We start from the raw sequence: 20,041 nt of genomic DNA on the forward strand, positions 1-20,041 counted from the left end.
CTTCTGCAAAATATGTTAAGTATGGCAGAACTAGAGAACAATACAGTGGGACCTTGCTACTTCGCGGTTCCATGTTCGCGGGCCCCCAAAAAAAAAACTTTTGAAGGGGGCGTCGCTACTTCGCAGATTTTCACTTTTCGCGGGTGGTTTTGGTCCCCATTAACCGGGTATAAAAAAATAAAATAAAATATATATATATATATTTTTTTGAAGCGACGTCGCTACTTCGCGGATTTTCACTTCGCGGGTGGTTTTGGTCCCCATTAACCGCGATAACCGAGGGATTACTGTATAATACAATGCATTCAAATTCAAAAGATAAATAATGTAAAAAAAAAAATTTAAAATAAGTTATTTTAAAATTTTAAAAATGGCAATAAAATTAATTATAAGTCAAAAGAAAATTGCATTTATTTCGAAATGGTATTTAATAAAAAGGAATTTAAGAAATTATTTTAAAATAAATTGAAAGGAAATCATTTAAATGAGATGTTTGAACCCAATTTCGAAGAGAAACTCCACTTAATATAAATCTATGCTAAAAATCATTCGGGTAAACGTCGATGGCACAGAGTATCAAAAGGCAGAAACCATCAAATCAAATCCGACCGATATGCCAAAGAGTCACCTTCCGCGAACTTGTTCTCCAGCTCGGTGTTTCCGATGGCTTTGGCGGCCGAGCACATTTGCCTCAGGACTTCCTCCAGGCGCCGCATGCAGCGGATGATGCTGCCTAAAAAAAGACGCCGACGGATTTAGAACCGGGTGTGGTGGAAAAAGGAAGCGGGTCAAAATGTTGCCTTCAAAGACGTCGGTCATCTTGCAGATGTGGGCGAAGGTGGCGCCGTTGGCCCAGGCGTAGACCACGTCCATCAGGTGAGGCTTGAACTGGCCCAAATAGTCGTCCTCGTCCAGGTCCAGTTTGGCGTCCGCCGAGACTTTGGCGATGCGCTTGGCGCACTCCTGCCGGGCAGCGCCGCCGTTAGCCGAAAAGCGCTAGCTAGCGAGAGGTGCTGGAAAATCACGGGGTCGTACCTGCATTTGGCGGAGGGGGGCCGCCAGTTGCTCCGTCAGTTTGGGCATCTCGCTGGCCTGGATCAAAACAAAACATTTGAAATTTTGTCGCGTCTTACTTTCATGTTCTGTTCAGTTACAGCAAGTTAGTGTTCCTATGTGTCACACGGTCTCCAGTTTTATTATGTTAGAGCTCCTGATTCAACAGGATACATTTTGTAAGCTTACAACATATTGTCCCCTTTCATGTTTTGTTTAGTGGGAGCGAATTCCCCAGCATTGTACTTTTACCTATTAATGTTCCGACATATCCAAAATGGTCCGTTTTTATGTCTTGCTCAGTTATAGCTAGTTTCCCAACATATCATGCATTGTCTTTCATTTGTGAACAGATTTTGTCAATGTTCCAACCTGCCCAACATTGTCTCCTTTCATGTTTTGTTCAGCTAGAGCACAGCTGTCAGACAGGCGGCCCGCGGGCCAGATCAGGCCCGCTAAGGGATTGAATCCGGCCCGCGAGACAACACTCGGAGAAGCGCAAGAGATAAACAAGCAGCAGGTTGAAATATGTCAACTTGATGTTGCCAAAGCCAGGTGCCTCAAACAAAGACACTGTACTTGTATTTCTTTTTCTCTCGCTCTTTTCCACCCTTTGATCTGCATTTCTATAGCGCTTTTCAAGTCAATGACTTCCCAAAGCGCTTTACAATGTGCTTCACATTTCCCAATAGCGGCCTTGCAGCCATGTGAGGCGCTAACCTGCTTATTGTGGGTATTAGGGGTTCAGTGTCTTACCCAAGGACACTTCGACATGTAACACGGACGAGCCGGGATTCGAACTGGGATCCCAAGACGAGCGCTCTTCCTCCTGAGCTACTGCCACCCCTTTTCTCCCACTCTTGTCTTTTTCTCTTCCTTTGTTACTCTTTGTTTCTTTCTCTGTTTTTTTTAAACTTCTTTTGCTCTAAATTTCTTTTCTCTCTTTTCTCTTTCTCTCTTCCTACCCTTTACGCTTTCTTTTCTCTTGTCTCCTTCCGTCTTTCTATTTCTCTTTGGATTTCTTTCTTCCTCTCCCTTTCTTTTTCCCCTCTCTCATGACTTTTTATCTCTTTTGTTTCTCACCCTCTCTCCCTTTGGCTTTCTTTTTTTTCTGCCCTCTTTCCTTTTCCCTCCCTCTTTCTCTTATGTCTTTATCTCTCTTTTTCTATCTCTTTAATCTACTAGTCCGGCCCCCGGCCGAATGTTTTTTCTATTGTGAGCCCCCCCTGAGTTAAAATGAGTTTGACACCCCTGAGGCTAGAGCTAGTTTCCAAACATATCCTGCTTTGGTAGAGTTGTTAGAGTTCCAACATATTTTTGCCTTGACCTCTTTTATGTTTTGTTCAATTGGAGCTAGTTGACGTCAAACACATCCTATATGCCCATTTCATGTTTTGTACTGTCAGAGATAGTTTCCTAATATTTCATTATTCTCAATGTTTCAACATTTCCTGTTTTGCATTTGCCTCTTGTGTTGTTCTTTTCCATGTTTGGTTCAGTTAGAAGTAGTGAGTGAGTCTGCATTATATTTTAAGGTCTTGCATCGTAATTATTTTGTTTTGTTCTGTTAGAGCTGGTTGGTGTTGGAACGTTATGTAGCCATTCTATCCACGCGTGCATACGTTCACTGTGTCCTCTCTGTCGGGTTTTGTTCAGTTACAACCAGTCAACATTCCACCATGACTTCAAAATCTTATGTTTGTTGACGCCATCTTCAGGCTGACATCATCACCGCAGCTCCTTTTGTTGCGCGTGCAAGTACCGAAAATTTTGAGATGCGCTCGGGGAAACTCTTCCTCTTTTTGGGAGGTTTGGGTTGGCATTTGGACTGTATTTCAAACAGTCCTTTTCTTACTTTCACCATTTTCATCCTACAAGAAAACCACAACCATATCACTCTGTCCCCGCCAACCCTCAGCCTTTTCACCTTTAGTGTGGCTGGAACACATATAAGGACTCTTTAAACTCAGTTTGGCATCGTTAACACATCCTCAAGTAGAGTTTTTAAGAACGCCTCGAACGACGTATCCCACCTTTAAGTGCTTTGTTTACATCTAGTTAGTGTTTTAACGTGATCAAACAAATATATAGCGAGAGCACTCGGCTCCGGACGGCAAGCGGAAGGTCGAAACCCAGATCATATTTTGGGACGTACATTTTCCTGGAAGACGAAGCAGGAGAGAAGCGCCGTGGCCTGTTCCGCAGACAGGTCGTTGAAAAGGCCGTTGAAGACCATCTCAGTCAGCAGCAGCTCGTCGGCACTTGACGCAAAAAAATGCACAAAAAAAAGAATAAATTACGAAAGACAGTGGCAAGTCACCCATTTCGATTAAAAATAAATACGTTCAAATATTTTTTAAATGTTTTACTAAAAATAAGAAAAAATATACATTTCAAATACACAAATTTAACATTGAAATGAATACATCTCAATTGAAATCACATTGAGAATACTGAAAAAAATACAATTACAATATGAATACATTGAAATTAAAATAATTTAAAATAATGTGTTTTAAATAATAGATCAGTAATTGGAAATTATACAATTCAAAATAAATTAATTTAAAATAAACATGATTTAAAACTAAGAAAATGTAATTGAAGAAAAATCTTAAATTGTAGAATTTTACAAAAATGATGAAAAATAATCAATTTCAAAATATATTTTAGATTAAAAGTAGTAGGTGAATGAAAAATGCATGCATTCAAAATCTTTGTTTTAACTAAAAATAAATTGAAATTAATAAAAACAAATATAAATAATTAACATATGAAAAGGAAATGCTATCAATTCATAACAAATCTTTAAGTTAAAAAAATATTAAATTAAAATCAAGACATTTTCATTAAATACATTTTTTTTAAAAATGATATAAAAAAATATAACATACACATTTAAAATAAACTATAATTCCAAAATACATTCATTTTAAACAATTTATATTATGAATAAATGCGGGAAGTAATCAATTTGAATGGAAAAAAAAAATACTAATTCAAAATAAACACATTTTTCTCAACAATTAATAATTTGTAAATGTAATGAAATACATAAAAGATATAAATACACAAATTTAGAATGTAATAAATACATCTAATGTAAAATAAAACAATATATAACTATTATTTTCCCCAATTCAGAAGTATTTAACAGTCAGATTGAAAGTAAAAGCCAACCTGCTTATTTCGCAGGCCACGCGTCCTTTGACCTCGATGACGTCGGAGGGGCTGGCGAAACCCAGGCGGCGCAGCACTCGCTTCCGACACTTTAGCTTGTCCATCTGCAGCACCGTGCGGGCCTTCTTCAGCTCGCGCTTGGCTGAGCGCACGTCGGCAGCGATCTGAAAGCGCAGCAAACGTTGACTTTGTTCGTTTTTCACTCGGTGGCTCTCAAGTTCTCAAAACAATCTTTTAAATCTTTGTCCGACTCAGGGACATTTCTTGGAAAAGGTGGTAGCCTTCCCCTTCCTGCATTTGTGTGAAGGATGGACGGGTGCGGAAGAGGATGGAAGGGCCAACCGTTTATGGAGAGGGCTTGGCTATTTTTGGGATTATTTATCACTTGGGCAAAGAAAAAGAAAAAAATTGTCGCCAGAAGTTTTGAACATAAGATCAAGCGCATAACTGGAAAAAAAAAAAAAAAAAAAAAATTGTAAGCGGGTTTTGAGTTTTTCCACGCTCTCATGTATGGTTTAGATCAGGGGATGGTGTCATAATAGTCTGTAGTTTACAGCCCTTTGAGACTTCTTGTGATTAAAAGCCGAACAAAAAAACATGACTTGAGGATAAGAAGTAGAACATCAAAGAGGGAAAGAAAGAAAAGTCAAATGAGTAGAAGTTAAATGAGGAGAAAAGAGCGATGGAGTAGAAGGACAAGAACAACAAATTTAAAAAAGTAGATCAACGGATTCAGATCGATGAGGAGGAAAAGTTGGAGGAGGATAAGATCAGTGAGGAGGAAGGGGGATTCACTAAGATGTGAAAGAAGTAAAGAGGAACAAGAGAATTATCAATGAGAAGAAAATATAAGGTTGACGAGGATAAGATCAACGAGAGAAAAAAGAAAAGTCAGTTAAATGAGGATAAAAGGACGATGGAGTAGAAGGAGAACAACAATGAGAAGTTGAAGATCAACGGATTCAGATCAATGCGGAGAAAAAGTTGAAGGAGGCTAAGATGAGTGAGGAGGTAGAGGAATCACTAAGAAGATGTGAAAGAAGTAAAGAAGAACAAGAGAATATCAAGGTTGAGGAGGATAAGAAATAGAAGATCAACGAAAGGAAGAAAAGTCAAGAAGTTAAATGAGGAGAAAAGGGTGATGGAGTAGAAGGACAAAACCAACAATGAGAAGAAGTAGAAGATCAACAGATTCAGAACAATGAGGAGAAAAAGTTGGAGGATAAGATCAATGAGGAGGAAGATATAAGAAAATGAAAAAAGTAAAGAAAAACAAGAGAATGTCTAGGTCAATGAAGATAAAAAGTAGAAGATCAACGAGAGAAGGAAAAAAAGTCAAAGAAGTTAAGTAAGGAGAAAAAAGGCAATGGAGTAGAAGGAGTAGAACAACAATGAGAATAAGAAGTAGAAGATCAACGGCTTCAGATCAATGAGAAAAAGTTGAAGGAGGATAAGATCAGTGAGGAGGAAGAGTATATCAATAAGAAGATGTATAAGAAAAACTGGGGAATTAGAAAGGGAAAAATACATTTAAACCTAAAGAAAGAATACATTTGAAATCAAATAAATTCATTAAGTTAGTTTTTTGCCTTTGTGTAAGGTTCGGAAAAATATTTTAGTTTTATTCTGTTCCAAAAAATGGCAAGGAAAATAAGAACATTTGGCATTCCCGAACCCCCAAATGATTGATATTCCTTACCACAGCTTTCTTTTCACAAAGCGAGTAGACCCTCTCCAGGTTGGGGTCGCTGTGCATCGGGTGAGAATACATGCGATGCTCAAAAGCCTCCACCTTCTGGACCACCTTCTTCAAACCCGAGTCCTTGATACCCATATCATCCACAGGGTCCAGGAGGGGGATTCCGTCCGGGAAACGCTTCTGCACTTCCTGCAATCATTAAGAGATGCTGAAGCAATTTCCACGGATGTGGTACAATGCAAAAGGATTGGCCACCCCAAAAACCTTTTGACATATTGCCACGTTTCATACTTTCAACTCAAAATATTTGGTAATTATCAAGAGCATGCAAGACAGGATGGTGAAAACAAACCAAATTTATTCAACATTGTACATTTGTGCAAAGCATTTTTCAGATCTTTCAAAAAACGCTTTCTAAGATTAAGGTCTGAACCTTGGCCGGGCCATTCTAACACCATCATAGTGTTAGCTTTAAACCATTTCATTTTAGATAATGAGGGTCAGTGTCTACTTGGCGCCCCAATTTTAGTTCTCTTGCAGACTCCCAACATATTTTCTGCCAGAATCGCCCCGCATTTGGCTCCATCCATCTTCCCATTAACTCTAGCGATCTTTCCTACTCCGTGCTGAAGAAAAGCAGCCCCAGAATATGAGCCTGTCTCCATGTTTGACAGTGGGGATGGTGTTTTCAGAGTGATGTGCAGTGTTACTCTTGTGCTCAATGTAACGCTTTGCATCCAGCCAAAAAAGCTCAATTTTGGTCTCATATGACCAGAGCACTTTGTTCCACATTTTCTTGCGTCTATCATGTGGCTACTTGCAAACACCAAACGGCTTTATCATAGTTTTCCTTCAAAAAGGGCTTTCTTCTCGCCACTCTTCAATAAAAGGCAGATTGATAAAAAGTAGACTAATAGTTGTTCTATGCAAAAGATTGTTCCACCTCAGTTGTGAAAGCCTGCTAATCATCGAATGTGACCCAGGGGCTCTTCGCTGCTACTCTGATTTGTTTTCTCCTTCTTTGGGCCGAAAATTTAGAGGTATTGGTAGACTTGCAGTGGTTCCATACTCTCTCCATTTTGATATTATTGCTCAGTGTAAATTTGGCAAAATCTTCTTGTATCCCATTGCTGCTTTGAATTCCTCACAACTTTATCCTGGACCTGCCTGGTGTGTTATATAGTCTTCATAATCCTGTCTGTTCTCCAGTGTCGCCTTTCACAGAATGTCTGAGCTCAAGACAGAACAGGTGCAATCCAGGAATTTCTAGAGTCAGTTGGCTGACGGGAGAGAACAGGAGGGGCAATATTTTTGCAACAACTACTTTTCAATGTTTTCACCGAAAATATAACATTTTGAAACAATTTGGTTCAGCTTCAAAATTCCGTTTCATGTTGTTGATTGGTAGAAAATATTTTCAGGTTTTTAGCTTTAAGTTTGAAGCCGCAAAGCTGGCAATATTACAAAAGTTCTGTCGCGAGGCATTGTATTTCTCATTTTGCACGTGGCCGTACCTTGATGGACTTGAGCATGAGTTGGCGGTTGTCAAGAGGTCTCAAGTCTTTGGGGATGTAAAGACGCACGGAGCTGAGGGCGGTCAACAGGTGAAGCATCACAGGGACCACCTGAAATGGGTTCCAACAGAAATTAGGCATGCGCTATACCAAAAAATAAATAATAATCCTGCTTCGGAAGACTGGTGTGTGTGTGTGTGCGCATTGGGTGGGCGTGACCGTGTGCTCGACTATGATAGGCTGGCGTATGCTATCAGTCAAATAGCGGGGCGGGCGCACTAGCCGATGTGTCCACCCACCAAAACAAACTGAGAAGCGCGGCGACAGCAAGTATTTTAGCGGCTCGTTACATTGAAAATGAATTCATCAATTTAATCGGACTCTGAGGAAAGTCAGAAGAGCGCCACCAGGTCTTCCACGCTTATCAGGTCCGGGAAGAGACTGAGTTGGCGTGGGGAGTGAAACCAATAGGGGTGCTGCAGGTCCAGCCCACTGCTTTTGGTGTGCTACGTAAAAACTGACAAGCCACCTGTGCAGAGCCTGTATCTTACCAACAATAGATCCATTACCCGAGTAACTGATGCCCTGGAGCTAGAACTTGTGGGAAAACAATACATTTGTGATGTATGTTTTTAAATCATAACGAAGACCTGGCTCATTTCGAGGATCCCCAATGCTGACGTGCAGCTAGCCGGCCGCTCTCTACATCGCTTTCTCACACTGAGAGGAGAAATGTTTTTGTACTATAATGTAATGAATATAAAGACCATTTATTCAACTGAAACGCTTTGTTCTGATTTGTAGAGACATGGTACAGATACAATAGATTTTGACTGCAACTGGACTTTTTTGGAATGCAAATCCCCAGAAAATAAAAGACTCCTGTATATAAGAATATATATTAAAGTAAAAACTTCATATCTTACCTGCATTTCCCCAGTTTCCCCCGGTGCAGCCGGTTTGGCCGCTTCCGTGGCCGCCTCCTTGACGCTGTCCTTGCTGCAGTGCAGCAGAACTTCCACCACAAATAGCGGCTCCGTGTCCGTGATGACCTGCAGCAAAACATCGGTAAGGGACAATAAACAAACAAACAAAGAGACGACTCACCTTTACATTGGTCTTCCTGGAGAAGTTTATGACCACACCCCAGCCAAAGTCAGCGTCTTCACTTTTCACCTGCGAGGCAAGGCTCCGTTAGTGGGAATACAGTGAACCCTCGCTATAATCACTTTTCACGGTCTCGCTGCTTCATTGAGTTGCATCGTGTTCTGCATTCTGATTGGGTAAACTGTCTCTCTGCTTCTTCTCTACCCGTGTGCCATTATTGTTGCAAGGTAAAGATTGGTATACTTCAGCTTTTTCTTGATAATTGGAAGCTTCGTTTCCTTGGTTGTCAATTTGTTTTTAGTTCTCCCTCTAACATCCCTGCAAGTCTTGGGAATCATGGTGAATAAATAAAGGACTAAAATTTTACTATTTTACGTGAAATGGGAAATAAGATTTTATAATAGTCCTGATCGTTTACTACTCGATGCACGTGCCTTTTTTGTATTTCTTGATTATCAGCAACTTTGTTTCCCAGGTTATTGTTTTTTAGCTTTTCCCTTTAGCATCCCTGGAAGTCATGGGACCCAGAATTGCATCACCAACTCGCAAAGTTTAAAAAACACAGGAAATTCTGAACCAAATTAGGATAAAAGCATTGTGGGAGGTAATTCATCCAATAAAATATCAAGGTTTTCGTGACGCAAAACAATTGCAGATTAGCATTCTATAGCATGTAGACCAAAATCAGACGGGCATTTTAGAAATATAACTCGTCATACGCATGAACACTGCAAAGTTTGAATTTTAATTTGAAGTTTCGGGCACGCAGATTAAATGGATTGTATTGTATAGTATAGTGGGAGAAATGCCATAAAGAGGGGCCAAAAACATCTTTCACAGCGTTGAGTGGAAACATCGCAAATTAGGGTTCACATTTCCCAGGGATAGCCTGTATTTAATTATATAGCAATTGTAAATATCTCACATATTTCACCGATCAAGGGTTCTTTTTGTACCACGATAATACGGTTTTGTATAGTGAGACCTGAGAGTTAACATGCAAACCTTGACAAGGCGCCCGGGTTGGAGGAATGGTAAGCAATATTTGGGCTTGTTGATAAACTCCTGGATTTCTTTTCCCAGCTTGGCTAGCTGCTGGCGGATTTTGAAGTAGGTGACCACGCTCTCCTCGTTGGGGATCTTAATGGCGTTGTACTCTCGTTCCAGCTTCTTGATTCCTGCGTGGGGACACAAGTTTGAGGAAACGTGGCGCCTGATGAGAGTTTTGAAAGGCGGCAAACGCACTTTCCACAACACCCGGCAGTGCTCGATAGTGCTGGAACTGGTAGAAGGATTTTTCCAGCATGTACTCGGGGTTGATCTCCTCAACGCGTAGAAGGTTAAGCACCATGTTGTATGTCAGGTGGAAGGCGCTGTTTAGCGGGTCAGCCGAGCCCTGAAAGTTTATAAAAAATGGCGAATTAAAGAACTCCAAAAATCAATCGATTGCCAATTATGATACACATTTTTTGTTAGTATGCCTAATGTAATCGCACAAAACGGTGAAAATATGCACTTTGCAACTTATTTGGGGGATTTTTATTGCTGCTAAATGGTATTTCACTTCTTTCATTGCCCTATTATTACAATTTCGGCCTGTCTCTAAGCACTATGATGTAAATATATTTACAAATGTACTTAAGTAAAAAAATAAATAGAAATAAAATAAAAGCATAAAACATACCATCAAAATAATTACAAAAAAACACAAAAGAACCGTTTTTATTTCGTTCAAGTCACCGTACTTACCTTGAGGAGCTGTTTTCCCACAGACGGGCTTATCTTCTCGTCAACCATAAAAATGACAATGCCTCGATCGTCCATCCCTCTCCTACCGGCTCTCCCTGACATCTGGATGTATTCACCTGAAGTAATCTACACGGATAAAGCCAAGTAAAACACACAATAATAAAATATTTCATTTCAACCAAACTTTTTCCCCAAAACAGACATAAACAAATTCTCATTTGATTGTAATTTTTTCAGAAACGCATGAAGGTCAAGGATTGTTTTTGTGCTGCTGTTCCTGCCGGCCATGTGACGGACCCGGTGTGTTTGTTAAGAACGATTATATTCGTGTTTTAGCCTGCGTGGAGTTTTGGCAAGTGGCAGGCAGCACCAGATGTTCGAGATGTGCTTCTCGGAAGGCCCATCTCGTTGTGCAAGTTGTGATAAACATGAGCTGCAGTATATGTCCATGGCCTTATAAAGGCTCTTTTTTTGAAGAGACTGCTGTGTTTATGGGTGAGATAAGAAGATCGCGTCTCAAGTTCACATCGCTAGCTTATCATATCTGGAAAAAGGGATGTGTCATGTCAAATTGTAGCTGGGGGCCATTTTCAGGTTTCAAGAGGCCATTAAATTTATATAGAATGGAAATAATTATTTAGGAGAGGTAAATATCCATTAGTATCAATGGTTCGCAAACTTTTGCAGACTGCCCCCCCCCTTTGGCTCCCCAGTGCATTCATTACGAGTCCACCTGTAGATGCACCTTCTTCGTCTTTTATTTGTAATCCTTTTTACATGCCGTAATCATTTTTAAGGTGCATTTTTAAGGTTTCCTCTGGACCAAACGACTACACGAAAGTAAATTCTGCAACGGGCATATGCTTCTGTTCCACGTCCGCTTCGTCAGAACCAAAATAGGTCCAAACAAGTGATATACCGCCCTTCTTCGGCGCAAGCTTTGTTTCCTTCTCGTTTGTTGACACTGGGACTATGTTTACGGAGTTCACCATGACGTTCAATGAGCTCACACCGTGGGTGTGGCATAGTGTGGTGCTTGCAAACTTTAAATTGCATTTACTGGCTTGTGCTTTCATTAAAACTTGCCTCTGATTGGTCGGTGCTTTTAAAACTCGAACATTAACAATTGTGGCTGGCCAAAACTCCATCACTCACTACAAAATCTCGGGAAAAAACAAAACAAAAACAAAACAGTGCTTTGCGGTTTCACAACCGCACTACGTTCAAACTTCTGACTTCGGACTACCGCCTTCTTCTTCATTTAATTTTTACCAAGAACAGGATAAAAACAATGTAAATGCATTCGGACTACCGCCTTCTTCTTCATTTAATTTTTACCAAGAACAGGATAAAAACAATGTAAATGCATTATATTCTGTTTTTTTTCCTATTAGGGTGATTACGCTCTAGGTTTAAAAGTTCAAAATAAAGTTTAAATTACATCAAAAATAAAAATAAAATATATATAGCTCTCTCTCTCTCATTTGCCAATGACTTAATATATTGTAAATGCATATTATTTATGTTTTATTCTTTTATCGTCATTCTTTAGATTTACATTATTTGTCTTTTTTTATTATTTAGATTTCCAAGTTGGAAATAAAATCAAAATTTAGTCGGGAATAAAATACTTCATTTTTACCAAGATAGAAAAAATGTCGCTACATATAATTCATCAATAACAGACTTAAAAAAAATTGACAAAGGTTTTATAACATGTTCCCTAAGTAATATTTATTTCTAATATTACAAATGAAATAACATTTTAAATATGTTTTTACTGACTACCCTTTGAATGAAAATGAATAAAGAACCAAGATTATATTCTTTCTTCATATTTCTTAATACTTGCAAGCTTTGTTTCCATGGTTAATTTTTTGCTCCCCCTTTAGCATCACCGCAAGTCTTGAGACCCCTAACCAAACAAATTACACGAGATTCTGAACTGAGCCAAAATTATTCTATCTCCATAGATGAAAAAATAAACGGAAATAATACGTACAGGATAAATTAAAAAATACATGAAAATATGAATACAATTGGGGTGTCTAACCCTAATGGGTGAGATACCACACACTATACTTTTACCACCCAGTTATCAGTTCTACTTCCGGCGCCGTCACGAATGGCAGCCACTCCAGCAGCTCCCGTGTATTTTCGCTACTTTTGTGATTTATTTATTTGTTTAGTTATTTTTGCTTACTTTATCAGTGCCTTGCAACACTTGGATTACTTTCTATCCTATGGATATGGGTTTCAACTCGCAAAAATACATTCGTTTTTTTTGTGAATTTCCCTTAGGGGATGAATAAAGTATCTATCTATCTATCTATCTATCTATCATGGACCAGCATGTTTTGTGTGTGTTCTTACAAATCGGTGATTCTTCCCATCGAACTTGCGGGCGCTGGTGAAGAGCACGGTGCGCGCCGGCATGTTTATGCCCATGGCGAAGGTCTCAGTGGCGAACAGGGCCTGAAACAGCGAGACGGACGATCCGTGAAAACGAAAGTTAGAAATGTAACTACGGTTTTATGAGTCCCATACAACCGCCAAAGCATCTCGTCACTGAATCCTTGTGGCCAAGCGAGAAGGAAATGAACCTGTGGTGAGACTGGTATTTACACACATTCCTGGGCCACAGGTGTTACGAATGAGTATCTTGGTATGCATTTCTCGAATTGCGCATGCGTGGATGGGAACATTCAGTGCTGAAAACACCGCCTCTGGCGGTTGGTACCAACGAAATAGAACAAAGTATCGCCTTTCATGAATCCGCTGATGTCATTACCTTAATCAGGCCTTCCGAGAAGAGGATCTCAATGGTCTCCTTGAGGATAGGCAGGAGACCGCCGTGATGGATGCCGATGCCTCTCTTTAATAACGGCAGCACATGCTCCACCTTAAGGGTGTTTAGTTTTCATTAATGCGTGACATGACGCTATGTTTTTAATTCAGACATTCTCACCTGAGGAAGTTTCTTGTCCTCGTCTGACAGGCAATCAATTGCGTTGTTGAACACTTCTTCAACAAGTCGCTTCTCCTCTTCTGCAAAAAAAGAAGAAAATATCACAGTGTTAACTTTAAGACAGAATATGTCAGTCAATCAAAGAAAATGACCCAGAAATTAAGTACCGTATTTTCCTCACTAGACGGCGCACCCCCAAAAGTCTGAGATATTTCTTTTATAGATAAGGCACGCCAGGGAAATTAGTAGTGCCATTAGTTTAGAAAGATGTCCTAAACATTCCATGTGGTGATCCCGCATCATGTTTTCATTTACAAGCAAAGCTTTCAGTTCTAAAAACATTCTAAAACAATAGCATCCTTTGCTTATTGTAATGAGTCTTTGGCCAATGCAGTTAACGAGGGTCCAGGGACTCGGCCGAGAATTTTTTCCCACGTGTGGACTTTTACGACTGCTTGTTTTCCACCCCCGAGAATTGTTGAAACACACTGCGATTTCATCACTGAGTACAGTAGACCCCTGGGCTACGCCTTGCTTACAATGTCTTCTATTTACGATGTAAAATGCAATGTTTTTCGGCCCCCGTTACAACATTTTTCCCACCATACGACACCAGCAAACTCTTTTGCTTGCCCAAAATTAAACTTCAAACTTTTTATATGTTTGTGCGTATAACTGTAAGTCATGCGCCTTATAAGTCTCCAAGATGCCGGTCTGCCATTTGTCGATGTAAGATGCTAATCTGCTATTGGTTTGCATGGGTGCATCGAGAAGATGCCAATGTGCTATTGGTTGAACACAATGCTCCCCTTTCTCTCTCTCTTGGCTCCGTTCAGAATCATGTGGAACAAACATTAATTTGTTTGGCTATGGGTCCCAAGACTTGCAATGATGCTAAGAGGAGGAGCAAGAAATGAACCATGGAAACAAAGCTTGCGATCATCCAAAAAGCATACAAGAAGGCATACAAATCCCTTCGTTGCATGGCTGAAACCAGTGGGTGATTGGTACTACTTTAAAAACCTTATTTCACTTTTTTGGCAAGCTGCTTTACATATGTGTACATAGTAAATTGCATTAACATTATTAAAACACAGGGAGAGAAGCAAAAGACTTAAGCCAACCAGAAGGCAGAACACGACGTACGAAAACATGCTAACCATGGAAGCTTAACCAGTGATTGTCAAGAACTACGAAGAAGGCATATGCATCTTTCCCTTGCTAAGAAATAAGCTGGTAACCAAACGACCATCAGGACAATAATTGAAAATAATGAGGCCATTAAAGAAGCAGTTTTCTAAGAGCATGACAATCCGCGCAAGTGGAAGTTTTAAACGCTGCTTCAAATTTTGACCTGAAGTCTTCTTCGCCCTCTGCATCCACCCACTAACTCCACTGTACCAGCTGAAGCCATATCACACTGAAAGTAAATGAAAAACGTCGTATACATTTTTAATCATAGTAAAATGTATACCTGTATATTACATATAAGACGTATTGTATGTCATTTCTTTAGTTATTTTTAATATCTATATACTATTTTAATGTTTTTACCTGAGGTACTGGATGTTTGGAATGCATTGGCTAATTCTAGGTTTCCATGACCCGCCATTTGACAATTCACCTTGCAATACCCACCTCAGAACAAATTAATGTCATATCCCTGGGGTCTACCTCATAATCATTTACATAAATACTGTTATAACGTGACCCACCTTTGTTAAAATCGAGCTTGGCAACCTGCAGAGCATACGCCTCGCATTCCTTTTTGCTGAAACTGAAGATGATAACAGGCTGGAAGTTCCTCTCCATGATCATCTTTACGATTTTGAACACGGTGGACGGCCCTGAAGAGCCAAATACATTTTTAACGTCCTGTTGGATTTACAAGATGTGTCATTGATGATTGCTCCACTCACCTTTCGTCCCCCCTTTGCGTCCTTTTGGGTCCCATTTACCGCCCGCGTTACTGCCGCCAGAATCCCCTGCGTCTCTCAACACCTGCATAGCTGTGTTGAAGTTGTCTTCCCGGAAGTCTCCCTGAGGCAAAATAAAAGGGATCGAATGAGAGAAAAAAATAGAAATAAACAAACAAGTAAATAAACCCTTAAGAGAATGTTAGAACGTAGCTATTATGGACCATAAAAATGTATACAAGGTATTTTTGTTTTTTCTACACATGTAAAATCCACCCAGGTATGTTAAAATTTTACACAAAATATTTGTAACATGTGTGAAGGATGTATTATCTTTGGTTTTATGTTCTCTATTACTTTTGACTAGGATTGGTAATTTGCACCCCAAAAATCTTTTTAAATCCTATTTTTCTAAAATCAGAAATGAAATGATTTATTTCTCTATGTTTGACTAGTTTTTTTACTTTAATGTATTGTGTTATTTTTTTAATTGTTAAGTCCCCTTTTAGGACAAAATCAATCAAATTAGGTATGACCAAAACAATTATATATTACCGCAGTAAAATTACATCTCAGATAAACTGTAAATACTGGCCTACATTAAAAAATACAAAAGTGTAATAAAAATGAAATATTGAGTAGCAAAATCAAAAAATTGACTACTGTATGGTAAAAAATAATAAATGTGGTAAAAATATATAGAATATAGATTATATATATATATATAAACCAAAATACAGTACTGCAATCTTACGTTCTCATCCACCACCAGGTGGATTCCATCACCCCCTGCTGGAAAAACATAATGTTGCAGCGGTGTAGGACGGTAATCTGTGTAGACCACGTGGCATGGCTGCAAGACAGTTATTAGAATACAAAATGTAATGGAGCCTGGCGAGTTCAAATCACGGAAGAAAATTGTGTAGGAATCCAAAAAGTACCTGTTTATGGAGATGACAAATCCACTCTGCAAACTGCCTGGCATTGGGAATGGTGGCCGATAGGAAGACGTAATGCACATTGTCCGGAAGAAGGATGATGGTTTCCTCCCAAACCACACCACGTTCTAAAAAATTATAAAAAGGAGGAGAATGAGCTTGAAAACCCTGAACCCCTGAAAAAGTACTTAATTCACACATACCAGCATCTCTCATGTAGTGGATCTCGTCAAAGACCACCCATCCCACTTCCCTCATGATTTCAGAGCCGCGGTAGAGCATGCTCCTCAAGATCTGAGAATGATGAAAAGATGACCAAAGAATATAGTTGAACTGAAAACTTAAGAGAGTCCATCCATACTTCAGTTGTCATGACGAGGCACGAAGCGGTGGGATTGATGGTAACGTCGCCCGTCATCAGGCCCACGTCTTGAAATTCCTCGTACATCTCCCGGTATTTCTGATTGGACAGGGCCTTGATGGGGCTCGTGAAGATGACACGCTGCTTCTCGCGTAGGGCCAATGCAATAGCGTATCTTTAAAGAGGAAAAATTATTTACAAATACAAATCAATAAAATGAATACATTGAGGAAGAAGAGGTCTCACTCTGCGCAGACTGTCTTGCCAGCAGAGGTGTGCGCAGAAACGAGAACTGACTGGTTGTTATCGATGCACAAAATGGCTTCCTGCTGAAAAGGGTCCAGGATGAAAGGGTACTCCTGCAGAGGGAAAAATGACACATCCGCGGTGAAAATTTAACAAAACAATGACATTCGAATATTTTTCTATAAGTCTCAAATTTAAATTCACCTTTGCCGCATTTCCAACTCGAGGTTTAAGAGGTTTGTATTCATCACCTGCAGGCAGGGCAACCTGATAGGATATGAAAATATTAAAAAGTAGAAGACATTATGGAAGCCCAAGGATACCACTTCGCAAAACATGGGAGACTACTTCTATATTTTTTTGTGTGAGCAAATGTACACCTGTAGCGACTGAAAAGAGTAAATACCTTTAGTTTATCACAACTGGCAGCTAACTTTAGCGGCTAGCAGGAAAAGCTACTATATGGGAGATTATAGTTTGAATGTGCCTTTGTATGATGTTATCCTAAAAACTACCTTAACGAAGCCAAGGATAATATACAGGTGCTGCTTGTATTCTTGCAACAATTGTTGCCCTCTTGAGGTCCCCTAACTAATAATCAAGATGGCCTTCACTTTAGTGCCAAGAAGCCCACTCAGGAGCTTGCCTCCCTACATTCCTTTCTTCTTACAGACGCATTGTGTTAAAAGGTTTCAGTATCCTTATTGCTCATTTATTATACTCGCACGCCATCCAGCAACCAACATTATACACTGCATTTAAACATGTGATTCCTTTCTAAACCGATAGGATTTGTTTCCTGTGTTCATGTAATCTTGTTTAAACCAATTAGATGTGTTGTTTCATTCTTGTGTTTTCCAATAAATGAGCCTCTAGCCATAGGCGGAGCGTGATTACTTCCTGAGACGATTCTGGAAGCACAGGCCTCCGTAGGAAGGGCTATCAAAAACCTAAATCTCAGACTCAGAGTGTTTTATTTTCATTATCCTATTACAATCTAAACTTTTAACCTCGACACTCCTAAAAAAGATTGAATTTGTCAAACATCGGGATGCTGAGTAATATAAATCATTTGTGAAAGGCGCGTGACACTAAAAAACAAAGCCGGCTTTATTCGAACAGAGCATCTAGTAACAATAATGGCGCGCCATAGTCTGCAGCCAAGTGGCCAACGTGAGTGGCTAGAGAAAGAAACTGGGGGGGAAAAGGGAAGATGCCTGAAAGACAGCACTATGCTACCATCACATGCAGAGGTCAGCTGTGGAGGGCAAGTGCTAAAAAGCACCACCGGGAGATGCTAGCTTGGCAAAACTGTCATTCAAGCTTCTGCTGTAAAGAATTGACAGCCACACTGTCAGCTTTAACAGGGGAGTCTCAAATTGTGTCATATAATTACAAATTTCTAAACTCAAAATACTGTTAATAAGATTTTTTACTTACAGTTTGAATTAATGGTGTGTTGTTTTGTGGTTTTTTTTACAACAAATGAGGCATTTTTACACCACTTAGAGTCATTATACAATAGACACTGGGGCTTTCAACCTATAAAAAAACCTCAATGAAAGCAATAAATCTAATTTTTAACTCCTTGCCTCATGGGAGCAGCCTTCCGTTGTTTCCACTGGCTCCACCTTTACTTGGGGCATGAATTCTGCAAGGCTGAAACAAAACAGAATTTGATTAATTGCCCAGACCTAGAGAAGAGTAAATAGTCTTATACAGGATCAGGCAAAATAAGCCGACACGTTTTTAGTTTTAATAATAGTGTAGATGATAAGAGACCCCATTTGCCTTGTTTAATGTTCAAGACAAAATTAAATGGTTGCATTCAATGTCCCATAGGGAAAAAAAAACACTTTTGTGTTTCTTCATTCTTTATGAACGTACAAAAGGTATCAATAATAAAAGCAGAATTTCAAATTTTACAGGTCACCTCCATTCAAAACGGAAAAATATGTTGCCCTTGTACAGAAGACATTTAATTGCTGATAAATTGTATCTTATTCATATTTTTGCACAATGTTCCGGCTAAATGTCATTTGGCAATTTTAAGATGCACTTGCAACTTAAGCCAGAGATCCGATGTGCAACCTCAGTGGAAATGTTTAAAATACCTCTGTACTATTTGTAATCCACTGCAGCCTGGTCATCCTGAAAGGGGGATTACCACATGTGCGGTCCCTTCTCAAGGTTTCTTCATTTTCCTCATGTTGAGGTGTTTGAGTTTTCCCTTGCCCTCATGTTGGTTTCAGATCAGGGGATGGTGTAATAATAGTATGTGCAATAACCTGTGCAGCCCTTTCAGACTCTTTGAGATTAAGGGCTATACAAATAAAAATGACTTGTTTATGCCCTAACCTCATAAATATTGCTATCCTACTATTCAATTTTTATTTTCCTCCAAGTGTTTTATCACATGTATATCCTGGAGCGCTTAGTCTAATGTCGTTGTAAACAAAGTTGACTAAATTGTCTATCTACCTTAATTGTTATCAACATAAACTCATTTGAGATTCCCGTCAGCAGTCCGATTATGTCTAAAGACTTCCTGAGCAATCTGGATCGTGTAATAGCAACATTTGATAATATAATTCTAATTGATTAATTCATCAAATGACACAATAAAGAACTGTTTTGTATATCTTACTTGAGGTCACTTGTTGACACTGGATCGAGGCGAGGTTTCTTCCCCAAGTTAAGCTCCTCTCCTCCGTCATTGTCCGGCGCATCCCTTTTCGTCTTTGCAGGTGGCGCAACATTGTTTGCGTTATTTGTATTCCTGCACAATAAAAACAAAACAAAAGAACTTCAACAATTTGAAGAGATGTTTGATGTTACATTATGACGTCACGTTTTTGCTATAAGGACTTTTAGAGCACACGTGAAGCTAGCTTCGCGAATTACCGCTCCTTCTCGCTTTGGAAAATAATCAATACCAGAGTACAACCATGTCAATTGTATTACCCCGATTCTTGAACGATTGTAGTCGGAATCTTTTTGCTTGTAGTGGGCTGTTGTTCATCGTCGAAAACGCTAAACAAATCTCCAAATGGGTCCGCCATGATTGTTGTAGGCACCCTTCCCACGATGCAACGCGGTGGTTAAACGTCAGTAGCCGGAAGCTCGTTAAAAAAAGACCCAGAAAACAAGACGGGTTGCAAAAATATCAATTATTTGTTTCCATTGTTGTTATCAGGGTCATAATAAAGTCATTTATGATATCCAAGCTATACAAATATAGCTAAATAAATATCCGTCATGAATGCTGTAGGCACTTTACCCACAATGCAACGCGTTCTACGAACGTCAC

The 20,041-nt window shown here is 39.5% G+C and overlaps 1 protein-coding gene across 1 annotated transcript in view; it reads right to left on the reverse strand.

Moving 5' to 3' along the window:
* mtrex (Mtr4 exosome RNA helicase) overlaps positions 1-19,987 on the reverse strand; it is a 21,380-nt gene extending 1,393 nt beyond the window's left edge. The window contains exons 1-26 of the mRNA XM_088319767.1: positions 19,696-19,987; positions 19,379-19,510; positions 18,324-18,390; positions 16,936-16,998; positions 16,732-16,844; positions 16,486-16,660; positions 16,328-16,418; positions 16,128-16,252; positions 15,941-16,039; positions 15,190-15,310; positions 14,986-15,117; positions 13,271-13,350; positions 13,094-13,204; positions 12,676-12,777; positions 10,303-10,428; positions 9,799-9,949; positions 9,559-9,731; positions 8,554-8,622; positions 8,373-8,498; positions 7,447-7,557; positions 5,933-6,121; positions 4,234-4,397; positions 3,209-3,314; positions 1,036-1,092; positions 801-963; positions 629-733 (exon numbers count right to left, since the gene is read on the reverse strand). Coding sequence (XP_088175893.1) covers positions 629-733; positions 801-963; positions 1,036-1,092; positions 3,209-3,314; positions 4,234-4,397; positions 5,933-6,121; positions 7,447-7,557; positions 8,373-8,498; positions 8,554-8,622; positions 9,559-9,731; positions 9,799-9,949; positions 10,303-10,428; positions 12,676-12,777; positions 13,094-13,204; positions 13,271-13,350; positions 14,986-15,117; positions 15,190-15,310; positions 15,941-16,039; positions 16,128-16,252; positions 16,328-16,418; positions 16,486-16,660; positions 16,732-16,844; positions 16,936-16,998; positions 18,324-18,390; positions 19,379-19,510; positions 19,696-19,793 — 3,049 coding nt within the window. The 5' untranslated portion in view covers positions 19,794-19,987. The remainder of the gene's footprint in view (positions 1-628; positions 734-800; positions 964-1,035; positions 1,093-3,208; positions 3,315-4,233; positions 4,398-5,932; positions 6,122-7,446; positions 7,558-8,372; positions 8,499-8,553; positions 8,623-9,558; positions 9,732-9,798; positions 9,950-10,302; positions 10,429-12,675; positions 12,778-13,093; positions 13,205-13,270; positions 13,351-14,985; positions 15,118-15,189; positions 15,311-15,940; positions 16,040-16,127; positions 16,253-16,327; positions 16,419-16,485; positions 16,661-16,731; positions 16,845-16,935; positions 16,999-18,323; positions 18,391-19,378; positions 19,511-19,695) is intronic.
* Positions 19,988-20,041: the final 54 nt, after the last annotated feature.

Source organism: Urocampus carinirostris, chromosome 16, assembly GCF_059441175.1.
Source record: "Urocampus carinirostris isolate Australia breed hairy pipefish chromosome 16, RoL_Ucar_1.0, whole genome shotgun sequence".
NCBI lineage: Eukaryota > Metazoa > Chordata > Actinopteri > Syngnathiformes > Syngnathidae > Urocampus > Urocampus carinirostris.